The sequence below is a fragment of the Symphalangus syndactylus genome, chromosome 18 (assembly GCF_028878055.3).
Source record: "Symphalangus syndactylus isolate Jambi chromosome 18, NHGRI_mSymSyn1-v2.1_pri, whole genome shotgun sequence".
Taxonomy (NCBI): Eukaryota; Metazoa; Chordata; class Mammalia; order Primates; family Hylobatidae; genus Symphalangus; species Symphalangus syndactylus.
In genome coordinates, this window is record NC_072440.2 from 43,577,407 (window position 1) to 43,604,475 (window position 27,069).

General features: G+C 43.0%; 1 protein-coding gene across 1 annotated transcript in view; it reads left to right on the forward strand.

The window, feature by feature from the left end:
- The window catches only part of ANKRD55 (ankyrin repeat domain 55), a 135,529-nt gene that overhangs the window by 44,281 nt on the left and 64,179 nt on the right, over nucleotides 1-27,069 (forward strand). Inside the window, exons 2-4 of the mRNA XM_055252872.2 lie at nucleotides 4,419-4,541; nucleotides 11,269-11,399; nucleotides 16,773-16,882. Coding sequence (XP_055108847.2) covers nucleotides 4,419-4,541; nucleotides 11,269-11,399; nucleotides 16,773-16,882 — 364 coding nt within the window. The remainder of the gene's footprint in view (nucleotides 1-4,418; nucleotides 4,542-11,268; nucleotides 11,400-16,772; nucleotides 16,883-27,069) is intronic.

The following is a 27,069-nucleotide window of genomic DNA, read 5'->3' on the forward strand; positions in this document are numbered from 1 at the left end:
GCCTGTGGGCTAGAAAAGGAGAGGAAGTAGTCCCTAGAGAATAATCAGGTTAATCTTATCAACAGGGAGAGGGGAAGTTGAGTGCAAAAACTACATACTTAACAACCCTTCAATCAGTTCAACTGGATATTTTGTGGACTAAGATATTGTTACCGGGGGTCCTTGTTCTTAGAGCTCCCAAGATGGTGGTGGGGGGCTTCCAAGATGGTAGCAAGACTCGTGTTATCTGACCTGGGGTTCTTGGCCTCACGTATTCCAAGGAATGGAATCTTGGGCCATGCAGTGAGTGTTACAGCTCTATTAGAAGCCATGGGTCATGGAAGAGAACCTAGAACCCAGTGACTAGTGTTCAGCTCGATTAGGATGAACCCAGGCACTTAGCCATGCAGGAACAATGGCAAGCCTTTAACCCGATTGGGAGCAGCAATGGGTGCTCGCTGGATCAGGAGCACAGCAGACACCCTGCTAGATCCAGAGGGATAGAAGTCAGCGGCAGGTCTGCGACAGCAGCAACCAGCAGTGGTGGACAGTGAGCGAAAGCTCAGCTCGAGCTGTAACAAACACGGACCAGAAGAGTGTGCAGTTGCAAGATTTAATAGAGTGAAAACAGAGCTCCCATACAAAGGGAGGGGACCCAAAGAGGGTAGCCATTGCTGGCTCGAATGCCTGGGTTTAAGTCCCGGTCATTGTCCCTCCCGCTGTGCTCTCAGACAATAGATGATTGGCTATTTCTTTACCTCCTGTTTTTGCCTAATTAGCATTTCAGTGAGCTCTCTTTACTACCTGATTGGTCGGGTGTGAGCTAAGTTGCAAGCCCTGTGTTTAAAGGTGGATGCGGTCACCTTCCCAGCTAGGCTTAGGAATTCTTAGTCGGCCTAGGAAATTCAGCCGGTCCTGTCTTTCAGTATGTTACTCTACCTTTAGCTCTATTAAATACCACCTAATTAGATTTCTGGCAAGATATTTTGGGGATCATAATTCTATCAGGCAATGCATTCATTGTTTCTCTCAGCTGTATGTGGTCGACAGTGTGATGAATGTGCCTTGCATATTTTATTGCACTCAGTGATGAACGGATTGTGAATACATTTATGTCTGTTATATAGGCACATTATATAACATATGAACGGGCTGTTAAACACAGAGCTCCTCAGCCCACCACCAGGATCTTCCTCCTGAAGTGATACCACCAGCATCTTTGGATGCGGTCACACAACCAGACACCAGCTCCATCTTTGTCCTATTTCTGGGCCCTATTTCTTGTGCCCAAATATACTGTGAGAAATCTTAACAAAATGTCTAGAGTCCTGGGAAGGTTCCTAATGGAGACTAATGTTCTGTGCATTGTATGGACTTTTTGTCTAATCATCATCAAGAGACTATTTTCTCTACATGTCCTAGATTTCTAATGATTTCTAAACGCACCAAAAAAAATTTTTTTAAGTAGCAGTAGTCACAGCAAATATATACACTATTATATGCCAGGCATTGTTCTAAAAGCACACAGAATTAAATATTAACTCATTTTTTTCCTCACAACAAACTTATAAGAGAGGTAGGTAGTTATCATTATTATCATCATTATTACCTTCATCTTAAAGACAAAGAAACTGGCCAGGAACAGTGGCTCATGCCTATAAATCCCAGCACTTTGGGAGGCCAACATGGGAGGATCGTTAGAGACCAGCCTGGGCAACATGGCAAAACCCCATCTCTACAAAAAATACAAAAATTAGCTGGGCGTGGTGGTGCGTGTCTGTAGTCCCAGCTACTCAGGAGGCTGAGATGGGAGGATCACTTGGGCCTGGGAGGTCAAGGCTGCAGTGAGCCAAGATCACGCCACTGCATTCCAGCCTGGGTAACCCAAGGAGACCCTGTCTCAAATAAACAAACAAACAAAAACAAGGAAACTAAGGCCTGGAGAGGGGACGGCCCAAATCCACACAGCTGGTCAGTGCAAGCTGGGACTGATACTGAGGCTGTCTGGCTCCATAGTCCTTGCGCTCATCACAGGAGTGCCATTTGACCTGGACACCCCTCCTCGCTCACTTCTGGCCCCCAGGCAAATGTGCAAGTGAGTCTGCCTAAAACAAACAAACGAAAACAACAAAACACTACCGTGGGTAAGTTAGGGAACAACCACTCACTTTACAAAACAGTTTGTTGTCATAAATGAATCACTTCCAATGGCAAGTTCCTTTGGGGACAGACAGGTCAACCGGCTAAAAGTCACTTATGACTTCCCAAAAATACTGGGACAGAGAAACCGAGGCAAAGGGTTAGGACCACTGCCAACTAAAGATCAATTAGAACTGAAAACTAAAAACTATCTTTGACATAACGTCCACATTAGCAGAAAAATACAACTTAAAAAAACCTTTTTCTCTTTTTTTACTTTTTTTTTTTTTTGAGATGGAGTTTCACTCTTGTTGCCCAGGCTGGAGTGCAACGGCACCATCTCGGTTCACCACAACCTCCACCTCCCGGGTTCAAGCAATTCTCCTGCCTCAGCCTCTCGAGTAGCTGGAATTACAGGCATGCGCCACCACGCCCAGCTAATTTTTTGTATTTTTAGTAGAGACGGAGTTTCTCCATGTTGGTCAGGCTGGTCTCAAACTCCCCACTTCAGGTGATCCACCCACCTCAGCCTCCCAAAGTGCTGAGATTACAGGCATGAGCCACCGCACCTGAAGAGTGGCTATGCTTGGGGGGCAGAGGAGCGTGCATGGGAGGAACTGTGTTGAGTCGATCAACACAGCCTCTCCCTGGAGGCCTCCTCTTGAGCAGAACTCACCTCCCAATCCTCCCTGTTCTCCACTTGACCCACAGTTCTTTTGTTGTTGTTGAGACAGAGTCTCGCTCTGTCACCCAGGCTAGAGTGCCGTGGTGCGATCTCTGCTCACTGCACCCTCTGCCTCCCGGGTTCAAGCAATTATCCTGCCTCAGCCTCCCAAGTAGCTGGGATTACAGGCACGTGCCACCACACCTGGCTTATTTTTTTGTATTTTTAGTAGGGACGGGGTTTCTCCACATTGGCCAGGCTGGTCTTGAGCTCCTGACCTCAAGTGATCCGCCCACCTCAGCCTCGCACAGTGCTGGGATTACAGGCATGAGCCACTGCACCCAGCCCCACTTGACCCATAGTTCTGTTGTCGCCTTTTTTTTTTTTTTTTAAGACAAGTTCTCACTCTGTTGTCCAGGCTGGAGTATAGTGGCACAATCATAGCTCACTGCTTGAACTCTGGGGCTCAAGCGATCCTCCTGCCTCAGCCTCCTGAGTACCTGGGACTACAGGTACCCACCACAACACCCAGCTAATTTTTAAATTTTTTGTAGAGAGAGGGTCTCACTCTGTTGCCCAGGCTAATCTCGAGCTCCTGGGCTCAAGCCATCCTCCCACCTCAGCCTCTCAAAGTGCTGAGATTACAGAGCTGAGCCATCATACCTGGCCTGATGTTGCCTTTGACCATGCTATTAGTTGGTTCAGTCGTGCACAAGGCATAATGCAGGTGGCCACCAAATTCAAAGGATTTGCCTACAGTTCTGTTTCTTCTGGGAATTCCCTCTCATGAAATCTCAGGTGGTTGAAATGAAGAGACTTTCATGAAGGGACAGCTTGCAGAGATGAAGCAGGGCTGAAAGAATGAACTAGGGATGCTGAAGCTCCACACACTAACATCAGTGGGAAGCCATTCCCATCCTTACAGCTAAGAAGGATGGGAGGGGACCATTTTATCAGGGAACCCAGAGAGACTGACTCTGCAGAGGAAGAGACTGGCTCTGCCAAGATCCTAGTGGGAGAGAAGTGGCTCCTGCCGAACACTGCACTAGGGGAAGGCGGGAAGAAATGTCCCATCTCTCTCTTCTCCCCATCAGGCTCCTGCCTGTGCCTCTCATGGGCAAGCAAGAGGGTGAGGGAGCCTGGGTGGAGCACTCAGCAAGGGTCAGTCCTCAGGGTACAGAATAGGGTGGGAAAGGCTGCCTCACCCTCTACATCTGGAGAACAGAGAATGGAGAGCACAGTGTCTCTTTCAAAGGTAGTAAACTGAGTCACTGGGAGGACAAGGAACATGTTCCAGATCAAAAAGGGCAATGCAGAACCAAGATGAGGGCCCCACTTTCCTCTCTGGGCTCACTGGCTTCGAGAAGCCTGAATGCCTGGAAATAATCAGAAAATCTCAAATAACATCCAATCCCTCAGGTTCCTTTCCAATACACGGTGGTGTTACAAATGGCATGAGTGATCCACCTTTCTTCAGAAGTGGTGAGGGAGTGTGTAGCCAGGATGACTCAGTCTTCTGCCTGGATTCACTTGAGAAGTTCTAATGAATCACTTGTGTGGGTGATGACTTGGGTATTGTTATTCTTTCAGTGAACTGGCTCCACACACTAACATTGTGTCTGTTTGATGCACGAAGGTGACTCATCTGAGGAAGTTGACCTGACCATGGTTTATCAGGCAGCCTCTAATGGAGATGTCAATGCTCTGACTGCAGTGATTCGGGAAGACCCTTCTATCCTAGAGTGCTGTGACAGTGAAGGTGAGCTATGTATGCATTTTGAATCCAGAATGTTCTGCTCTATTTTTTTAGAGATGGCCTTCAGACATGAGCAATGTTAATAAATGTATATCTGACCAGCCATTTTGACACTGTGGCTAATTGCAGATACCTTGGTATTTCTTTAAATAAGGGGTTAGACACAAAGTTTCAGATTATTTTACATTGCCTCTTATAATGAAGTCACCAGTTCGAGTTTGTTTTCAATATCTTTGTACGAATGACCAAAATAGATAGGTCAAGTAGTTAGGAAAGGGTACGGAAAGAGCAGGCTACTTTTGGTAGCAATAGATGTTGTGAAAATGTAACTGTAAAAGGCAAAGAGCAAGGATTTCTGCTTCTGGGAAGATGGAGTAGATGCATTTCTTTCGTATTATTTCTGCTAAATGCAACTAAAAACCCTGGACGTTATATATAAACATAAAAAGACTCTGGAAGATGGAGATAAAATAACAGACGAACTGAGATCTTCTGACTCAAGGAATGACATGGTGTAAGTGCCCGGGGTTTTCTTTTTGCCTTGTCTGTCCCAGAGCTGATGCTGAAGAAGCTGGCAACCCAGAAATGTCAACAGGCACAGACCAAACAGCAAGAAAAACAACAAAAGCCTTCTCTCTCAGACAAAAGGACCAGGAAAGGAACAGCCTAGAAAGACAGAACACTTTTTAGACAATAAGTCCCTTCTCCAGCCAAACACCACAAAAAGCCATGGGGCTCCAGCCCCACTCATTCCAGCAAAGACTAAGTAGGAAACCTGGATTTCTAATGCCACCTTGCAATAATGAGGTGGCAACCCTTTACTTCCCCTTTACAGCAGTGCCCATGGAAGCCAGCTAAAATAAAAGGTTTAAGATCAGGAATCTCATAATATAATACCCCAAATGTCCAAGTTTCAATAGAAAATTACTTGTCATACCAAGAAACAGGAAGATCCCAAACTGAATGAAAAAATAATCAACAGATGCCAATGAAAGAGATGTTAGAATTATCTCACAAAGATTTTCAAATAACCGTGACAAAAATACTTCAATGAGCAATTGAAAACATGCTTAAAACTAAAGAAACAAATAGAAAGTCTCAGCCAAGAAATAAAAGACATAAGGAAAAACCAAATGAGAATTTTTAAAAATCAAAAATACAATCATCGCAATGTTAAAACTCAGTGAATAATCTCAGCAGCAGAATGAGGATGCAAGGGAAAGAATTAGTGAACTTGAAAACAGAACAGTAAGAAATAGCCAATAAGAAATAGATAATCTGAAGAGCCCTATAATTAGGAAATTGACTTCATAATTTAAAAATCTCCCCCAAAAAAGATATCTTCAGGACTAGATTATTTCACCAGAGATTTGTGATCCTCCCACCTTGGCCTCCCAAAGTGCTAAGATTGTAGATATGAGCCACCTCACCTGGCAGATTTCTACATACTTTTAAAGAATAACCAGCACTGATTCCACATAATCTCTTCCAAAAAAAGAGATGAGAAAACACATTTCAGTTATGTTTATGAGCTAGTATTACTTCACTATCAAAACCAAAGACGATGTAAAAAAAATAAGCCTATAGACCAGTAGTCTTCATGAATGTAGATATAAAAATTCTTAACCAAATATTAGCAAATAGAATTCAGTAATATACAGAAATAGGCTGGATAGGGTGGCTCACGCCTATAATCCCAACACTTTGGGAGGCCGAGGCAAGCAGATCACTTGAGGTCACGACTTGAGGTCAAGACCAGCCTGGCCAACATGGTGAAACCCCATCTCTACTAAAAATACAAAAATTAGCTGGGTACGGTGGCATGCGCCTATAATCCTAGCTACTGGGGAGGCTGAGGCACGAGAATTGCTTGAACCCGGGAGGCAGAGGTTGCAGTGAGCTGAGATCGCACTACTGCACTCCAGCCTGGGTGACAGAGCCAGACTCCATCTCAAAACAAAAACAAAAAGAATCATACACCATGGCCAAGTAGGGTTTGTTTTAGGGATGTTAGGGATGTAAGACTGGTTCAATATTTGAAAGTCAATGTAATCCACCGAATTAACCAGCTAAGGCAGAAAAATCACATGTTCATATCAATTAATACAAAAAAGCTTTAGAAAAAATTTAACACATATTAATAATAAAAATCTCAGAAAAATAGGAATAGAGGAGAGCTTCTTCAACATAAGGAAGAGTATCAACAACAACAACTCTAGAGCTAAGGTTTTACTTAATGGTGAAAGTTTGAGTGCTTTGCCCCTAAGACCTGGAACAAAGTGTGAATGTCCACTCTCACCACGCCAATCCAGCATAGTGTAATATGAGTGCAAAAGGGCAAGAAAAGGAAATAAAAAGCATACATCTTTTATTTTTTTGACAGAGTCTCACTCTGTCACCCAGACTGGAGTGCAGTGGTGCAATCTCGGCTCACTGCAACCTCCACCTCCCGGGTTCAAGCAATTCTGCCTCAAACTCCCGAGTAACTGGGATTACAGGTGCCCGCCACTGCGCCCAGATAATTTTTCTATTTTTAGTAGAGACAGGTTTCACCATGTTGCCCAGGCTCTTCTCAAACTCCTGACCTCTCAGGTGATCCGCCCACCTTGGCCTCCCAAAGTGCTGGGATTACAGGCCTGAGCCACTGGCCCGGCCAAAAGCATACATCTTGAAAAGGAAAAAGGAAAACTATTACTTTTTGCACAATTTGATTGTCCTCATAGTAAATCCTAAGGAATTTACCAACATACTCCTACAACTAAGTGAGTTCAGCAAGGTCACAGAGTACAAGACATAAATTTTATTTTTGTATACAAACAATGGACATGCAGACATCGAAATTTTAAACTATAATGCCATTTAAAATCACTCAATAAAAAGAAACATTTAGGTGCAAATACAATAAAATATGTACAGAACTTGTATGTTGAAAACTATAAAGTGCTAATTAAATAAATCAAAGATCTTAATAAATGGAAAGGCATACCATGTTTGTGGACTAGAAGGCTCAACATAGTAAACATGCAGTGCTCTTCAAATTTGTATACAGGTTTAGCGCAAATTCTGAAGAGACATCTTGGCATGAGATGGAGACCACAATTTCTACCAAACCCCAGCAAGATTTTTTGTGTATATAGACAAGATTAGCTAAAATGTGTATAGAAATACAAAGGAACTAGGATAGTTAAAACGATTTTGAAAAAGAATAAAGTGGAAGGAATCAGTATAACCAATTTCAACTACATTCAAGCTACATGCTATAGTTTGAATGTGGTCCCTCAAATTTCATGTGTTGGGATCCTGGTCCACAATGCAGTATTGTTGAGAGGTGGAACCTTTGGGAGATTATTGGGATTAATCCACTCATGGATCATTGTGGGAGTGGGTTAGTAATCATGGGAGTGGGTCTGTTATAAAAGCTAGTTTTTTATAACAATACAAATATGTATTCCCTAATTATTTGAGAGATTTAGAATCTTTCATATGCTTATTGGCTTGTGTCTGCTGTCTCTCAAATTGCTCCCATACTGTTTATTTCTTTCTGATTGAATTATTGATGTTATTTATTTAGTTAAGCTCATAATTTTTTCTTGGTTTTATGAATTAAAATAACCTCCCAATCTGTAGCTTGCCTTTTCATTTCATTTATGGAATCTTATGTAATACAGAAAATTTTAATTTGAATATAATTGAATTTAATAAAATGTTTTCTTTATAGTTTGCAGTTTTTATGTCTTCTTCAGTAAGGCCTTACTAGTCTTAATGTTATAAAATATACTCGTCTCTATATTTTATAAGTTGTTAAATTTTGCTTTTCATATTTGGTGTCTAATCCATTTGGAAAGTATTTATGTATGATGTGAATTTTAGATCTAATTTTAACGTATCCCTTTTGTATAGCCAATTTGTCAGCACCATTTATTGAATACCTTTTTTTTTCCTACTGATTTGTGATGTCACTTTGGTCATATATTGAGTTCCTCCATAGGTCTAAGTATTTCCTGGACTTTTTCTTCTGTTCTGTTGATATATTTATTGTTTTAATTACCATGGCTGTATAATCTTGTTGGTTCAAAAAGCAATAATCCTCTTTCATTCTACTGTAAAATTGTCTTGAAAATTTTTTTGGCACTTTAAACTTCCAGATAAATTTTAGGATTTTTTTCAAGTTTCACAACAGCTTTGTTGAGTTTTTATTAGACTTGCAATGAATGTACAGATTTATTTTCAGGAAATTGATAGCTCTATTATATTGAGTCTTTTCCTTCATAAACATAGTATCTTCCCATGTTTAGTTCTTCTTTTATGTCACCCAGTAAGTTTTATACTTTTTATCCACATAAGTCTTGCTCTTCTTCAGTTAGATTTATTCCTAAGTACCGTATTTTTGTTGTTGTTGCTATTGTTTTTTGTTACTTTTCTGATTGCTTTTGTTTAAGGAAGACCTTTTCTTTTATATATGAATTTTACATACAGGAACAATGCTGTACTGTCTTATTTGTTTTATTTTGAGGGTTTTTTTTTTCTATTTTCTACAAGGACAAATGTACCAACTTAAAATAAATTTTGGAACCCCATTTGGAGATAAATCTGTCATTCCTCCCTAAACCTCAGTTAGAGACACCTCAGGAAAATTATTTTAAACTTAAGAAATATTTGGGCCAGATGCAGTGGCTCACGCCGGTAATCCCTGTAGTTTGAGACATTGACGTGGAAGGATTGCTTGAGCCTGGAAGATCAAGGCTGCAGGGAGCCATGATCACACCACTGCATTCCAGCCTGGGTAACAGAGAAAGATGCTGTCTCAAAAAAAAAAAAAAAGATTCGTTCAGTAATCATTTGGTTATGCATTTCAGAATTGCTGTTTAATATCTTCCCGGTACCAGGTACAGTGGTTGGTACCGAGGATTCAGTTTTGAGCATGAGAGATGTGGCTCCTTCCACTTTGAATTTATAGCTTAGAAGTGACAAATTTTAAACACATGATTATGCTCAATCAATGCATAATTGTAAAATATTAAAAGAATTACTAGAGAAAAATGAAGGATGATGAAAAATTATAACATGGACATCCAGTTCACAATGGAGGGTCAGGAAGTCGTTCCCTGAAGAAATTTATATATAAGCTAGGCTGTCAAGATAGATGTAAATTAGCCAGACATAGCATGTAATTTTATGAAAACAATATCTAGGGATTCTGTTTTTGGTTTTTTTTGTGTGTGTGTGTGTGTGTTTTTGAGATGGAGTCTCACTCTGTCACCCAGGCTGGAGTGCAGCGGCACAATCTCGGCTCACTGCAACCTCCACCTCCCAGGTTCAAGCAATTCTCTTGCCTCAGCCTCCTGAGTAGCTGGGATCATAGGTGCGTGCCACCATGCCCAGCTAATTTTTTTTGAATTTTTAGACAGGGTTTCACCATGTTGGCCAGGCTGTTCTTGAACTCCTGGCCTCAAGAGATCTGCCCACCTCTGCCTCCCAAAGTGCTGGGATTACAGGCATGAGCCACCACACCCGGCCTATCTAGGGATTCTTTAGCTTTACTTACTGAGCATTTCAGATTCACAGATTGCTTCAATAATTGCCTTTTGCAGCATGTCCTTTTTTTCTCTCAATAGTTATAATTACCACTTGTTGACAGGAAGAAAGGAAGGGAGGAAGGGAAAGGAAGGAAATTTTGCAACTATTTTAAGACATAGCACTTCATTGCTGCTTTTTCCCAGTACAGATGACTGAAAGAGTTTTAGAAGGAAAAAAATTGGAGAGAAATTGAGTTGCCGACTGCAACTCAATTTCTGGTGTCCTAGGGACTGCACTGCAAAGCTCATCACTCCCTCCTGGCAATGGTCAAATTCAAATATTAAAGAAAACTTTGGCAAAAGGGACACTTAGAAGTTAAGACTCAGCCACAACTCTGAACTCGGTGTTCTTTCAGTGAAAACAGAAATCTTGGGATTTACCCTTTCTCAGGGATTTCTCAGGGTCATAGCTTGCAGTTCATCTGGAGAAGAATCACAATCTCCAGTCCAAAGACATCTACACAAGTCTCAGCTGGGCAAGGGGTGAATCTGAGGTTTGAGTTCTTCACCTGAAGGAATAAGAAGCACCTGGATCCTGCCTCATGAGGCTGGCTTGTTCCAACAGCCCTGCAACGTTCATCAAAATGTGTAATTTCATCTCTATTTTTATTCAGGAAGAAAACACATAAAAAACTAAATGCCTTGACCTATATTGATTCTGAAAACAGAGAAGCATTTCAGTACAGGTGGCCACTTTTTCAGCAAGAATTTGTGCAATCCAAGGCTGGGTACTGTTGCTGCCCCTTAGCACCTGCCACCCCCAATAAAAGTGTGCTGAACCCATCTGCCCAGATAGAGCGGCTTTCCAAAGTCACTCCTAGATTCTACATGGTTCAAGCCAAGTCAGGATAAATCTGCCTGTTATGTCTTAAATTATGCTGATCCCTGACACAGTCATAAGCAATTTTTATCATCTACCGAAAATGTTTTACTCAGCCAATTATTGCAAAATTGCAAAAGATTAAAAAGAGCCAGTAAAAAAAATACATAGTTTATAGAGATGTAGCAACAATTAGCTTCATCTCCCTTCAGTCCCATACAAACAGCTGGGTTTGTATTGCAAACAGCAAAATAAATGAACAGGCCAATAAAGCCTGCTCATCAGTTTCATGGGTCAAACATTATTTAAAGGCTGTTGAAATGTCTCATTCCAGGATGCACACCCTTGATGCATGCGGTTTCTGGACGTCAAGTGGACACAGTGAAGCTGCTGTTGAAGATGGGAGCCAATATTAACATGCAGGATGCTTATGGCCGCACAAGTTTATGCTTGGCCACCTACCTGGTACTGACTTGTGCCTGTCACAGGGTCTAAGGAGCAGGGTAGGCTAAGGGTGTCACTATGGGGTCCCAGTTGCAAAGGAGCATTCTTGGATCTATGCAGCTGGCTAAAGGAGCTAGAACTTGAAGCTTTACTCCAATCATCTTCAACATTTATATCCCCACTTAGAGTTGGTTTCATGAATTTGGGCCATTTTGGATCTTCCTAACAATCCTCTAAGATAGAGGTGATATGGCCATTAGGGAAACATTCTTTTCTATCTTAACAGCATCAGAATTTCTCTTGGGATATTTCTGGACACACTTGGTGCTTCTAAAAACAATCTCCCTAAATAACCCCAACAGGGTGGGAATACTGTGAAGATCCAGTTAACATCTGTGGGGTAGGATTGGTTGAGTAGAAGCTTGAGGCTGAGGAGTGTGGAGAACAATGAGAACTGGGAAAGGTGGTGGGAGGGACTGGAAAATAGAGAACAGGGGAGACATAGCAGGCTCTTAAAGGGACAACGCCAAGCAGAGGACTCAGCCCACAATCAGGGCTCAATTTAACAACTGTGTCGTAATGCTAGTCCTCACCAGTAGAGATTTCAGTTCAGCATTTCCCAACATTAGAGCAAGCTTGGTTAAGCCTTACTGAAAATCCTCAAGACCCTCTCCTCTCAAACTCTTCTTGCAATCCTTTTGGGAGGTCCTAGGGGTGCCTTGAGTCCATGTCAAACAAGTCCTAACTACCACATGGAGGTCATCCTTTTTCTTCCTCTCCAGAGAGGTACCCAGAAATCTTCACTATGACCACCATTGCTACCAGTGCAGCTTCTTGCATTTGCTATGGCTTGCATTTGCTATTGCTGCCCACTGATGGTGGCGAATTCACTCTGGACCAGCCCCATTGAAGGTGTCCTGCTGAATTAAATCACTTCCCTTTCCCAAACACCACCCCTTTCTGCCATGATCTAGCATAGATTGCAATAAAGCATTGACCAAGTCTCACAGAGATTTCCTTTAGAGCCTACTTTTTCATTTTCTATTTGTGCTCTCTCTCTAGAACTCACATGCAAATCTAGGAAGAAATTTTCAAACTGTGGTCCACAGATCTTTTGTGTCAATATCCCTTGGGGTGCTTGTTTCAAATGCAAGTGCCAGGCTGGTCTGATGGTAGAGGGTTATCAGAACTTATTGACATTAGTGTCAAATGCAGGTACCAGGGTATACCCTAGACCTTCTGAGTCAGATACTCTGGGAGCAGGACTGGGGTAATTGGTGCTGGGGGAATCTGCATGTTAAACAAACCTCCTTGGCAATTTTTTTTTTTTTTTTGAGAAGAGTCTTACTCTGTCACCAGGCTGGAGTGCAGTGGTGCGATCTCAGCTCACTGCAGCCTCTGCCTCCCGGGTTCAAGCGATTCTCCTGCCTTAGCCTCCCAAGTAGCTGGGACTACAGGCATGCACCACCACACCCAGCTAATTTTTGTATTTTTAGTAGAGACAGGGTTTCACCATGTTGGCCAGAATGGTCTCGATCTCTTGACCTCATGATCTGCCCACCTCAGCCTCCCAGGCAATTTTTAAAAACTTGCCTGTCAAGTTTAAAAGCCACTGGTCTGTGCATATTAGCCGAAGTCCCGTATCTCAGACAGACATGTGGCTGTTCTCCTAGCCCCCTCCCTTCTAGCACATGCCTTAAGAATTGCTCTTGCTATGGACTTTTCCAGTGTCTGAGCTGAAGAAAAGAGAAAACTGGGATAAGGGGGTAGAGGAAGGCGATAGAAGGGGTTTCTAAAGTTGACTGCCACTAGCAAATAGAATGTAGTGAAAGCAAACTGTCCCCCTTTCAAAGTTCAAAAATTCAAAATTTTACATTTCTTTGACTAGAGAGCTATGCAAGGGACTGGGAAGAAGTACTCCTCTAAATCACGGTGAATAATGATGGGCACCCTTGGAGCCTAGAAAGTTGACACCTTTGCAGACAACTCTTTCTAGGAATATATTCTAAGGGCTGCGTGAGGAGAGTCTGCCAGCAGGACACCATGTGGTGCTACCTTTTTAACTCTGCCCCCATCTCCGTGTGGCTTCCCAAGGCAGGACCCTCCATTGTTCTGCTGAGGTTCACGGGAAGCGGTTGTCCTGGAGACTGCACTGTGAAGCTCATCCCTCCCTCCTGGCAATGTTCAAATTCAAGAATTAAAGAAAAATTTCGCAAACGGGACATTTAGAAGTTAAGTCTCAGCCATAACTCTGAACTCAGAGTACAAAAAAACTTACCACAGATGTGTCAAACTCAAATAAAATATGTAGAGTTGAGACCAGGCGCGGTGGCTCATGCCTGTAATCCCACCACTTTGGGAGGCCAGGAGGCTGGAGGATCACCTGAGGTTGGGAGTTTGAGACCAGCCTGACCAACATGGAGAAACCCTGTCTCTACTAAAAATACAAAATTAGCCGGGCGTGGTGGCGCATGCCTGTAATTCCAGCTACTCAGGAGGCCGAGGCAGGAGAATTGCCTGAACCCAGGAGGCGGAAGTTGTGGTGAGCCAAGATGGCGCCATTGCACTCCAGCCTGGGCAACAAGAGAGAAACTCTGTCTCAAAAAAAAAAAAAAAAAAAATATATATATATATATATATACACACACATATATATATAGAGAGAGAGAGATACAAATCTCTACATTTAACATATTATTTGATATATAAGAATTGCAGCCGGGCATGGTGGCTCACGCCTGTAATCCCAGCACTTTGGGAGCCCGAGGCAGGCAGATCACCTGAGGTCGGGAGTTCGAGACCAGCCTGGGCAACATGGTGAAAACCCGTCTCTACCAAAAATACAAAATGTAGCCAGGCGTGGTGGCGCATGCCTGTAGTCCCAGCTACTTGGGAAGCTGAGGCAGGAGAATCACTTGAACCCAGGCGGTGGAGGCTGCAGTGAGCCGAGATCGTGCCACTGTACTCCAGCCTGGGCAACAGAGTGAGACCCTGTCTCAAAAAACAAGAAAAAAAAGAATTGCAATTCAGGGCATACACACAGACCAGGTGGTCCTCGATATGTCTAAAGAATGAAGAGGAAGTTGTAGGTTTTATTAGAAGGAGAAATGTTACATATTGTTTTTCCAGAAAGTTTATTGGCACTAGTCGAGTTTTGGGGAGCTGGCAAGCTCTGACTGGTGAGTGACCATGGTGGGTAAAATTTGTCTTTGAGTTGCAGCAGGTTTTTCAGAAGCCGTTAGATAAAACTAGTTATTATAGGCAGTTTCAGCAGCCAGGCTCACAGATAATTGCATTTTGGGAGCAATGTTATGTTCCCTGCCTGCTTTTTCCCCTGACTTCTCAACTCTGGTTTAGTAGTTGGATACAACAAGAAGGACCCAATTCAAATGATCAGATTTCACAGGTGTGTGACGTTGGTTAGGCAAATCACTGTATCTCTTTGTGCTTTCTCCTTCATTTGTAACATGTAATAAAAAAAAAATGCCCATCACAGCTGAAGAATAAACACTTGGGGAATCAGCCAGCACATAGTAGGTATAAAACTCATTTGTTGGTTCTTAATAGTGACTGACCAAGGGTTTCAGATAGTATATTCAATGGTTTTCTTCTTTTTATTTTCAGGAAAAAAAAAAAATCAGAAAACCATTGACACACACAGAGTTCCAGGAAATGTTGCAATATGATTTTTAAGTGTTTCAAACGTTCCCCCACCAAAAGATCTACTTTTCAAAAACTGTAACTCTTTGGCAACTCTAAAATTTGCCCAGCATGCCTTTCTTTTGGGTCTCTGGGTCTCATTTCTTTTAATCTGAGAACCTGATGATTTAGACATTAAAAACTAGAAACAGATTTAATGCATCAGTAAACTATGACTCAAGACTGGAAATGCCAGAAAAATACTTGCTTCTACTTAATACTTAGATATTAATGGTCAATTCTACAAAATCATATTCAATATTTATACTCTGAGTTTTGATGCATTTTTGTTGATTTTCCTTCCAGACTTTTCAAAACCAAAAGGTTTTTCTTATCATTATCTTCCTTCTTCTCCATGCATTTATTAACATTTTGATTTTTTTTTTTTTTCCTTGAGACAGAGTCTCGCTCTGTCATCCAGGCTGGAGCGCAGTGGCGCCATCTCGGCTCACTGCAAGCTCCGCCTCCCAGGTTCACACCATTCTCCTGCCTCAGCCTCCCAAGTAGCTGGGACTACAGGCACCTGCCACCACATTTTTTGTATTTTTAGTAGAGACGGGGTTTCACCGTGTTAGCCAGGATGGTCTCGATCTCCTGGCCCTATGATCCACCCACCTCGGCCTCCCAAAGTGCTGGGATTACAGGCGTGAGCCACCCTGCCTAGCCAACGTTTTGATTTTTATTGCTTTCAACATAAGGAGGAAATATCTTCAGTCATCTTTCTCATTTTACTGGATAATTTTGAGGTTTACCTAGATGTGAATGTAGGAAGGTGGGAAGCCTGCTTCTGAACAAAATAGAGGGTTATTCTATTATTCTTCATAATAATAATTTCATCTATTTTTAAGTATACTTATAATTGGGCAAATAACCCAAGCCATTCTGGATGAACACAGGAGACATCCTCTTTAGCACGCGAGCCAAACTTGGTTATCAATAGATACGGGTCAGTTAAAGTAGCATGGGAGGGAGGGCTAGCCTGAAATTATACCTGCCCTTTGAAATGGGAGAGAAAATGAGAAGATGACCCAGCAGTAAATGTTGACCGAGGAGGAGACAAGCATGAGATGTGGCCATATCAGGTCTCAATCTAGACAATTGTAGACAGCAGGTTTCAGCAGTTCACATAAAGTTTCTTGAGGAATTTACAGGTGGATAAAACATAGCAATGGGAAACCTTTGGAAGGTGCTGGTGATGCCTTGTATTTAGGGATTCAAGCTTTCAGCATCAGAAGGATCAGTCAACAAGGTGGCAGGGTCCCAGCCATTGCAGTGGTGCTCAGGTTAGACTGCTAGGCACTGGGAGGGAGACTGACTTGAATAAGCAAGGTGCTGTCCTTGTGGTTACTAGAAAAGGAGCTTGCAATAGAAGACCAAGGCCCATTTATCATGCGTCTGAGCTTATACAATACCAGTTAGTGGCCCTAGAAATGGGGAGGGGGAGATGGAGAGATTCTAAGGTCAGTCTGCATCTAAAGGGGAAAGGTCCTCCCATAAACCTGGGAATCTGTACTTCAAGACCTCTGGCCCTCTGTTGAGGCATCTAAGATGGAGTTGTGGTTCTTAACCACTTCAAGTCAAATAAAATATGTTTTTAGCCAAACCAGAGAAAGGGAAAAAAATCTAGAGAAAGTTTGTTGGACCATGTTATGTGAGCTTCTGTTATATAATGATGTGGTTGCTCTTGTATTCCAGGGCTGGCTTGAAGGCTGTGTGAGTCTACTCAGAAATGGTGCCAAGCACAATATCCCAGATAAAAATGGCCGCCTGCCACTGCATGCTGCCACTGCTGAGCCCGATGTGAGGTAAGTGACCAGGTTTACATGATGCTCAAGTTGGGAGTGACTCAACTTGTGTGGAAGGTCATCTAATCCATCCCTCTGTGGCTGATAAAAAAGAAAAAGAAAATCATCTTTTCTTTTTTTTTTTTGAAGTTGCAGCAGATATGACCACAACAAAATATTCTAGAATAATCTCAAACTGTCTCCTCCTACTTTGATAAAAGTTTTGTCTCCTAATCTTTAAGAAGACATGCTGTTTGTCATCATCAGAATTCATATATTCATTCATTCCATTAATCAGTCAGTCAATTATGCATTCAACAACTATTTTTTGAGCACATGTTATGGACCAAGGACTGTTCTAGTCCTTTGAAATTCTACAGTAAATAAAACAGAGTCTCTGATGTCACAGGGCTTATATTCTAGTGAAGCTCTTAAGCATACCAGTTAACAAATAAATAAGATCATTTCTAATAGTGACGAGGGCTATGAAGAAAATTAAATAGGGCAAAAGAGCAGTGACTGGGCAGAAAGGTTAATGTCTAAACCCAGGGCCATGCCAGCCTTTAGGAGCTGGGAGGAGGCAAAGGAGCCAGCAGCAGGGAGATCAGGGGGTTAGAAGGAAACCAGAAGTGTGTGCTCCTAGAAGCCCTGTGAAGAAATGCACTCAAGTAAATTGGATGATCAAGAAGGCCATCTTTTTGTAAGATAACTGAGCGATGAAGGAAAAGGTTTTGTCCATACCAAGGGTAGCTTCTCCATTCCTCTGTGTCTACATGGCCTCGGTCCCCATTCTTCAGAAAGCCCCTCAGAGCAGCTGCTAACAGCATTTCTACTATGGAATCAGTAACATGGTGGACCGTTTCTGCTGTGCAGAACATGCCTCTCACAGAAATTGAGCATTTCCAAGCCTAGGTCATAGGCCAGCAGCACAAGGAGTGTATTCTATATACTTCACTCTCTCAACTCTGTGTCCAGAACTAAAACCTGAAGCTCTGTCTGGGTTGAGGAGCCCAAGGCCATAATCTTCCAGGCTGAGGAATAACAAGATTTCTTTACTTCAATCTCTTTTACAGTAAAATAAAAGGTCCTGGGAAATTCCAGGACTATTCCCAAGGCTTGACTCTTATTATATTGGACTATGTCCAGAAATAACAGAAAACTAGGATTTACCCAAAGCCCAACAAAACAAGGATGTTTAGAAAAGAAACAGCAAACCCAGACAGTTAACAATCAATAGACATCATGAGGGGATGACTCCCCCTTGATGAATTAGGAAAAACAAAAAAAAAGAATGACCCCACAAAAATACTTAGTCACAAAATCATATTGTTTTCCCAAGAGTGGTCTTTAGAAAATAACTTTAAAATGTACCTTTTCTGTTTCTTCTGTCTTAATTTACTCTACGTAATTGCTTTTACTTGCCTCACTTGGAGTGGTCATTTCAAAACCTATTAACTGATTCTGGAAGATTGAAAGAGCCCATTTAAGTTATGGTAATTATAGCGGTTGTAACACATAAAATCCAAAGTTTCAGTGTTTTAACACAATAAAAATTATTTCTGGCCAGGTGCCATGGCTCACACCTGTAATCCCAGCACTTTGGGAGGCCGACGCAGATGGATGACCTGAGGTGAGGAGTTCGAGACCAGCCTGGCCAACATGGCAAAACCCCACCTGTACTAAAAATACAAAAATTAGCCAGATGTGGTGGTGAGTGCCTGTAAGCTCAGCTACTCAGGAGGCTGAAGCAGGAGAATCGCTTGAACTCAGGAGGCGGAGGTTGCAGTGAGCTGAGTTTGCACCACTGCACTCCAGGCTGGGCGACAAAGTGAGACTTCGTCTCAAAAAAAAAAAAAAAAAGTTTCTCAGACATGTAACCATACAATGTAGGGGGGTGGTAGGTGGCTCCCTGCCACATGGCGATTCAGGGACCCAGGCTTCTTCCATTCTGTAGCACCTTCATCCCCTAAGAGCACAGAATGCCTTTCATTCAGCCTGCAGATGGGGAAAGAGGAGCACAGTAATCCCCCCTCACCCTGGAGGGGATACGTTCCAAGACCCACATTGATGTCTGAAACCTCAGATAGTACCAAAGTCCATATATGCTATGTTTTTTTCCTCTACATACATACCTATAAAATTTAACGTATAAATTAGGCACAGTAAGAGATTAACAATAATAATAAAATAGAGCAATTATAACAATATGCCAGTATCACCACTCTTGCACTTTGGGGCCACTGCTAAGTAAAATAAGAGTAACGTGAACACAGTGCTGTGATACAGGGACAGCCGATCTGTTAACCAAGATGGCTCCTAAGTGACTAATGAGAGCAGAGTGTAGTTAGTGGCAGATTTCATCATTCTACTCAGAATGCTGCACAATTTAAAACATGAATTGTTTGTTTCTGGAATTTTTCATTGAATGTTTTTGAACCACAGTGAACTGTGGGTAACTGAAATAATGGAAAGCGAAACCACAGATTAAGCAGGGACTACCCTATAGAGAAGCCAGACTCAGTTCTTTAAAACCTCAGCCTGCAAATGACACAATTCATTTCTGCTCATATTCCATCAATAAGGACTAGTCGTTCGACCACATCTGGTTGTAAGTTGCTCTGGGGAATATAGTTTCTAGCCAGGAATCCACCTCCCAACAATGCCTCCAATCCAGGAAAGGGGAACATGGATTTTGGTGAAAAGCTCGCTGTCTCTGTTCTTAACCCATTGCACCTAAGGGGTAAACTAAGCCTTGTCAGTCAAAATTACATTCAATGTCAATTGGATCAGTTGATCGGGTTCATTCTCTGAAATCACTGCAATAATAAGTTGAAAATCAACCCAAGTGTACTTCCTCTTTGTGGACTTGTGTTTCTATTTCTTATGATGCTTATCAGTACTCCTCGACTCTTGAGGATCTACATTAAGTTGCTGTAACTAGGAGAGCAGAAAGTCGTGGCTTCCCCTCTCTTGAAACCGTACATAACAGCCCAGCCACCACCCCTAGATGGGTTGAAATAAGAAAAATAAACATCCTTCTGTGTGCAGATGACATAGTTAGTTATATTGTTCAAAAAGCCCTTAACTGATTCTGAAAGACGAAATTCTGCTTTAGTTATGGCAATGCTAGCTACTTTAACTAATAATCCCAAAATGTTAAGATTGATTATTCCAAAACCAAAATTGTTATTTCTAGTAAATCCTCTCCAAAGATTAACTGGGTTAAGTCTTAACAACCATACAGCAAATCAAATACAGTCGCATGCTGCATAATGACATTTCAGTTAATGGCAGACTGCATGTCTAATGATGGTCCCATAAGATGATTATATCATATTTTTACTGTACCTTTTCTATGTTTAGATGCATAAATACTTGCCACTCTGTTACAATTGCCTACAGTGTTTAGTACAGTCACATGCTGTGCATGTTTGTAGCCTAGAAGCAATAGGCTCTACCATATAGCATAGGTGTGTAGTATGCTCTACCATCTAGATTTGTGTAATACACTCTATGATGTCCACACAATGATGAAATCGCCTAACGACACATTTCTCAGAAAGTATTCCCATCATTAAATGATGCATGACTGTAGTTTGGTTACCTACAGAATATCTGGAAACTAGTTCGCCCTAAAGGATTCCCTATGGGATTACATTGTTAAAATTACATATTTTATAGTTGTTTGAGAAATTTTACGTCCATGGCAGAAATTGATACATCTGCATTAAATGTTTAAAGTAGAAACTGGATTTATTTTAATGGCCATATTTTGACATTAAGCCCTTGGTCTCCGTTGAGAAGCCTTATAAGAAACAGTCTTACAAAATTTACTGGCTCATCGTTCATTAGCACCTCCGAAAAATTCTATATGAGAAACCACCAGAAATATTTCTACTGAAGAAGGAATTGCTGTGCTGCTTCTGATAAATCATTTTTTATTTTTACTATACAGACACTGTGACTTCAGAGCATGTTTCTTTCTTTATATATTTAGAAAATTCAAAACTCAATTCGTGTCCCACCTCTGGCATACATGTAGGACTATAGATCACGTCTTTTTTTTTCCTGCCCTTGTTTTCTCTTTGTCTTGTTTCTTCACTCGTTATCTTATTTTACTATATTTATCTGAAAACAATCTAAAATCCCTGAAGGGGCCAGGCATTGTGGCTCACACCTGTAATCCTAGTGCTTTGGGAGACGGAGGCAGGAGGATAACTTGAAGCCAGGAGTTCAAGACCAGCTTAGGCAACATAGTGAGGCCTCATTTCTAAAAATGATTTTTTTTTTTTAAATTAGCCAGGCATAGTGGTGTGCTCCTGTAGTCCTAACTATTCAGGAGGCCAAGACTGGAAGATTTCTTGAGCCCAGGAGTTCGAGGCTGCGGTGAGCTATGATTGTGCCACTGTAATCCAACCTGGGTGAGAGCACAAGACCCGAAGGAAGGAAGGAAGGAGAGAAAGAAAGAAAGAGAGAGAGAGAAAGGAAGGAGAAAGGAAGGAAGGAAGGAAGGAAGGAAGGAAGGAAGGAAGGAAGATAGATCCCTGAAGGGTGGCCAGGAGTGTCAGCTCATGAGTATGAGTCAGACTGACTGAGTTTAAACCTGCCTCCAGCTCTTATTCTCTTGGGCAAGTTAACATGTCAAGGCTCAGCTTCCTCTTGAAATAAGTACTATTTTTTATTTTTTTATTTTTTGAGACAGAGTTTCACTCTTGTTGCCCAGGCTGGAGTGTAAAGGCGTAATCTGGGCTCACCGCAACCTCCGCCTCCTGGGTTCAAGCAATTCTCCTGCCTCAGCCTCCCAAGTAGCTGGGATTACAGACATGCACCACCATGCCCAGATAATTTTGTATTTGTAGTAGAGATGGGGTTTCTCCATGTTGGTCAGGCTGGTCTCGAACTCCCAACCTCAGGTGATCCGCCCACCTCAGCCTCCCAAAGTGCTGGGATTACAAGAGTGAGCCACCACACCTGGCGAAGTAAGTACTATTAAATGTATTATTCCTGCTTACTTCACAGGGAAGTAGGCAGAAGTAAACGAGAAAATGTGTGGAAACACTGAACTCAGCACCTAGTACATTGTCCATGTTCAGAAAGTGAACATGGTGATGATGATGGGGTGATGATATGATAATGTTGATGGTCGTCAATGATGATGATGATGGAAGATAGAAACACCATAAGCATCATAAGAAGCTAAGGAATGAAACACTGCTACTGCCACCCCACTGGTGCTCATCCTGGCCTTCTCCACCTCAGCACACTCAGGTCCACAAAAATGTGTGCACAGACACACGCCCATGTAAATGCAGTCCTGCATCCTACTGCCGGGCACACAGGTTTACTGCAATGGTTGTTGGGGCGTGTTGTATGTGTGGATCTATGCACATCTTTGTCAGTTGGCGTATGTCTGCATTTTCCCCTAATCATAAACAATATGTACAGGCCACATGGTGCCCTTGTGCTCAGGTTTTTATACTGATTTAAAATCTGCTAACATTTAGATTTCCAAACAGCAAGCTCCTTCTATTTGGTGCTCACTGGAGGTTATTCAGAGAGAAGCCTCAAACCGAAGCTGCTTATAAACAAGCCAAGGGATGCTTCAATTAGTCCTTTGCCTCCAGAGGGATTTTAGTGCTCGGATGGAAACAACTCCTGAACAAACCAAACAGTATGAATCTGCATCCTTCGCTAAACACCCGCTCAGTGAGGATGGAGGCTGATGCAGGGATAAGTGATTTATAATCATGAACATGAAGGCACATTGGGTTTACAAAAGCAAAGACGCACAGGTTTCCTCTCATGATTCCCCTTCCTACCTTGAACCCTCTGCTTCTCAGCAGGTCCAAGTTTCTCCCTTTCAGCTCCCCACGGCTTTTCTTGCTTCCTTGGCTGGGACATTCAGAGGGCACTGGTGTGAAAGAGGGGGCATGATCATTAAAACAAAGCTCCAAAGAGAACAGAGTTGTGTTTGTACAACGCTGCACATGCTAGTGTTGGAAGGCAAGCAGCAATTTTCTCTGAAAGCAGCCACGGGGCTCTCTGAAGGTCTTTTACATGGTCTCCATGGCTACTGGCAGACTTTTTTTTTCCTCCCTGTCGGAGTGCCAGCCACTCTGCCTCCTTTCATCACTCTTGACTGCAGCCCAAGGGAGGAAGAAAATCATTTCCTTGGGGTCCTGTTCTCTAGTTACTAGGTGGTGTGTTCTGACCTGCGGTGGTTGTCTCTCACTGCAGCACACTCTAATACAGGCAGCTCCAGGGACAGGAAGGGGAGATGGCTGGTTGCGGGACCATTTTTTCCCACCTGTCACTGCACTGGCCAGCTCCAGGGCTGGGAGCATCCAGAGGGGCCAGTGAAACAGGAAAGCTCACAGGGATGAGTTGTCCCCAGGATGCTTCTAGCTGATCCTTCTCTGAGACCCGCCATTCACCTACTGGTAATCAGTGGAGACCCAGAAAATAGAAGGTAGGAGCTATTAAAAAATCGATCATTTTATAGAATTTTTTGTTTGTTTGTTTGTTTGTTTTGAGACAGAGTCTCAAGCTCTGTTGCCCAGGCTAGAGTGCAGTGGCATGATCTCGGCTCACTGCAACCTCCGCCTCCCAGATTGGAGCAATTCTCCGACCTCAGCCTCCCTAGTAGCTGGAATTACAGGTGCCCACCATCATGCCTGGCTAATTTTTCTACTTCTATTACAGACGGGGTTTCACCATGTTAGCCAGGCTGGTCTCAAACTCTTGACCTCAGGTGATCTGCCCATCTTGGTCTCCCAAAGTGCTGGGATTACAGGCAGGTGTGAGCCAGCGCACCGGCCATATCAAACTTTATTATGGCATGTAAGGGCTATTCCAAGTGCCTTGTGTGCATGGACTCAAAGTCATGATAGATCTTGAGGAAGTAGGTATTATTCTTTGCATTTTATGGATAAGAAAATGTAGGCACTGGGAGCTCACCTAAGGTTGCTGGCTGGTTGGTATGGAGCAGGGATTCTAACAGCGGCAGTCTGGCCCCAACCTGGGTGCTCTTATGACTCACACGCCACCTGTCTGGGACTGCTCTTGCTGGGGTCCAAGCCTGCTGTCCTGGCACCTGAGATGAGATGAGTCTTACATCACTGCCTCGGAGATCCGAGGACAGGAGGGAGTCTGAACTGGGCTGATGGGGGTGTGGAGGGACTCCTGGGCCACAGTAACACAAAATGAGAGCTCGGGGGAAGCACAAGAGAGGGCTGCAAATCATCTAGGAATTGAGATAGATGCTGGACAAGTATCTCGCAGGTGACCTCTGTATCACAGAACAACAAGGAAGTCCTGGGCTGGCAATGAGACACCTGGTTTCTGGTTCAGGCTGTATCACTGAGCCGCTGGATGGTGGTCTTGGCAAGCCAGGAAGGGCCTCAGGTTCTTTGTTCTCATAACGTGAGAGAGAGCCAGAGCCAGAGTGAAGGCAAGAATGCAGGAGAGGGCCTTGATCTGTCTATTTGTGTCCAGCTTTGATGATCGATGGGTCTCAGAGACTTCACAGTCAAATGGAGTTGGGCCACATAGATCGTCACGTATCAGTCACAGCCATGACAGAGAAGACATGGGAATTAAAGGGTGGCAACTGGAGAAAGTCTAGGGAAAGACTATTTAAACTTGGCTAACAAGGCTGGATAGGGTGATTCACGCCTGTAATCCCAGCACTTCGGGAGGCTGAGGATCGTTTGAGTTCAGGAGTTCAAGACCAGCCTGGGCAACCTGGTGAAACCCCATCTCTACTAAAAACACAAAAAAATTAGTTGGGCGTGATGGTGCACACCTGTAGTGCAAACCACTCTGAAGGCTGAGGCAGCAGGATGGATCGCTTCAGCCCAGGAAGTCCAGGTTGCAGTGAACTGTGATTGTGCCACTGCACTCCAGCCTGGGTGACAGAGTAAGACCCTGTCTCAAAAAAAAAAAAAAAAAATTGACCAAAAATTGACCAACAAGAGATAATGGATGATGTTCTAACCCCCTACCCCACCCCCACTTTCCCCAAAAGAGCAGGAAAATGTTATCACTCTCTAGACCTAAAGGGGCAAGGAAGGGGCTGTTACTGGAACCTTCTGAGAGCTGCAGTGGTAGCTTAGCTGTAGGAGAGGGGCCACCTGGCAAGAACTGAGGCATTTGGTAGAGAAATACAATTATTGCCAGAAAGGGAGCCGGCTTCTCTCCCTCCTCCTGCCAGTCCCCCATCAGCAAAACCCAATAGGAAGCCAAGGGCAAGGGAGCCTGGTTGATGCCATCCCTAGAGGTCAGCGTCAGAGCAGGGCAGTATAGAGAAGAGAATGGCTTTGAAAGCCAAATAGAGAACTATCTAGGCACACGGTTCATCCCACAACCTTGGGAGGCCACCCAGGATGTGACAAGAGGTCTTGCTCTCCCTACCCCCATTCTAATCTGGTTAGAGCCCCAGAAGATCCTGTCTGGCTACAGATAATCTCTGTCTGCTCAGGGCTAACCGAAGATGACCACACTGGACCACAGCTGACCTCCTGCCTTGCCCTCCCCTCCTCCCCCAGTCCCTCAGACCAAATGGGCCCTAGAAAGTAAACAATGGCCAATAATGAGCCAGAGAAGACAGAAAGGAAAGAGAGAAAGGAGAAGCACAGTCACCAGTTAAGCCCTGCCCCCACTCAGAAAACAGCCACAGGGAAATATATCCAGTGGTGAAATAATTGCAAAGATAAAAATTGTGTGACCCAAAATGCAATTATTTTTATATGTCTTCCTACCAAAGGCTACATTTAGAATTCAGAGAGCGTGAAAGAGATGTACTGTATGCAGTCATAGCCATTGTCCCTTTAGAGTATGTGACCCAGGGTCTTTCTGCCTGTTGGATCACTTGATCCTTTACACCACTGCGTTGCTAGCCCTCTGATATACATGAGGATACAGAAACTCAGATCGTGCAGTAGTGAGGTCAGAATTAAATCTCAGCATTATCTTGGCTCCCCAGAAGACTCTGATAAAACAAGCTTCCTGGTTATTTCACCTCCACCGCAAATAACCAGAAGTCCATCTCTATTTAAGTTCTCTGTGTATTACATTTACTGCTAAGGCAATATGATTAGTGGATCTTTCTTTTCTTCTATTATAAGTAACAATTTAATACTTAGGGCTTTAGATATCTTCCAAGCCGAGAGACGATAAAGATTTGATTGGAGAAGAGACTAAACCATTTCATTTTACAAATAATTCTTCCAAAAGCAATTTCTGTATTTCCTCCATTGACTGCCCATACACTATTCTTTATCATCCTGATGAGTATCCATTGATTAATTCATTCAGCACCTTTCTCAATTGTTTCCAAACCTGGCTGTTTACCATAATTTCCTGAATAGCTTTTTTTAAACAGTAGAAGCTGGGCTTCTCCAGACCTACTGAGTTAGAAACCCTGAGTACAGAGTCCAGGTATTTGTGGTTTAAAAAAAAAAAAATCTCTCCAGGCAATTCTGAGATGGAGCCAGGGTCCAAACTTCTGGGGTTAAGTGCTCTAGAAATAACAGCATGTTCCAGACATGCTCTATATGTTGTATGCATATTAACTCATTTAATCCTCACACTGAGCTGTGTGATAGGTAGTTTTTATCACTCCTATCTCACAGATGAGGAAGTTTAGGCAGGAAGAAGGTAAGTAACTTGCCTGAGGTCACAGAGCTCATCAGTGGCAGGGCTGGGATGTAAACCCAAGCCATCTGGCTGCAGAGCCCGGGCCCCTCTCCACTATGCTCGGCTGCCCCCTCTCCCAGATGGGGGAGTTTGCACTCTCCTCCCAGTTTGCACTCTCCTCTTCAGTCAACTAAGCAGGAGATCCACGTCAGCTAAGAGCCTGAATCTGAGAATCATTGATAGCTGTTTTACACTGATTACTGTCATTTTGTGCTTAGGCATGTGTGTATTTTACAAAGAATAAGCAAACTTGCAAATACTGACAACCTCCTGGTATAATCTATGCATTAAAAAGGCATGACATATGCAGCTAGGAGTGAAGCAGGTCAAAAGCACTCTGTAAGTTTCTGTAAAGTGAATAAAGAATAAGTGGCTGGGCACGGTGGCTCACACCTGTAATCCCAGCACTTTGGGAGGCTTAGGCGGGCGGATCACGAGGTCAGGAGATCCAGACCATCCTGGCTAACACGGTGAAACCCCATCTCTACTAAAAAATAGAAAAAATTAGCCAG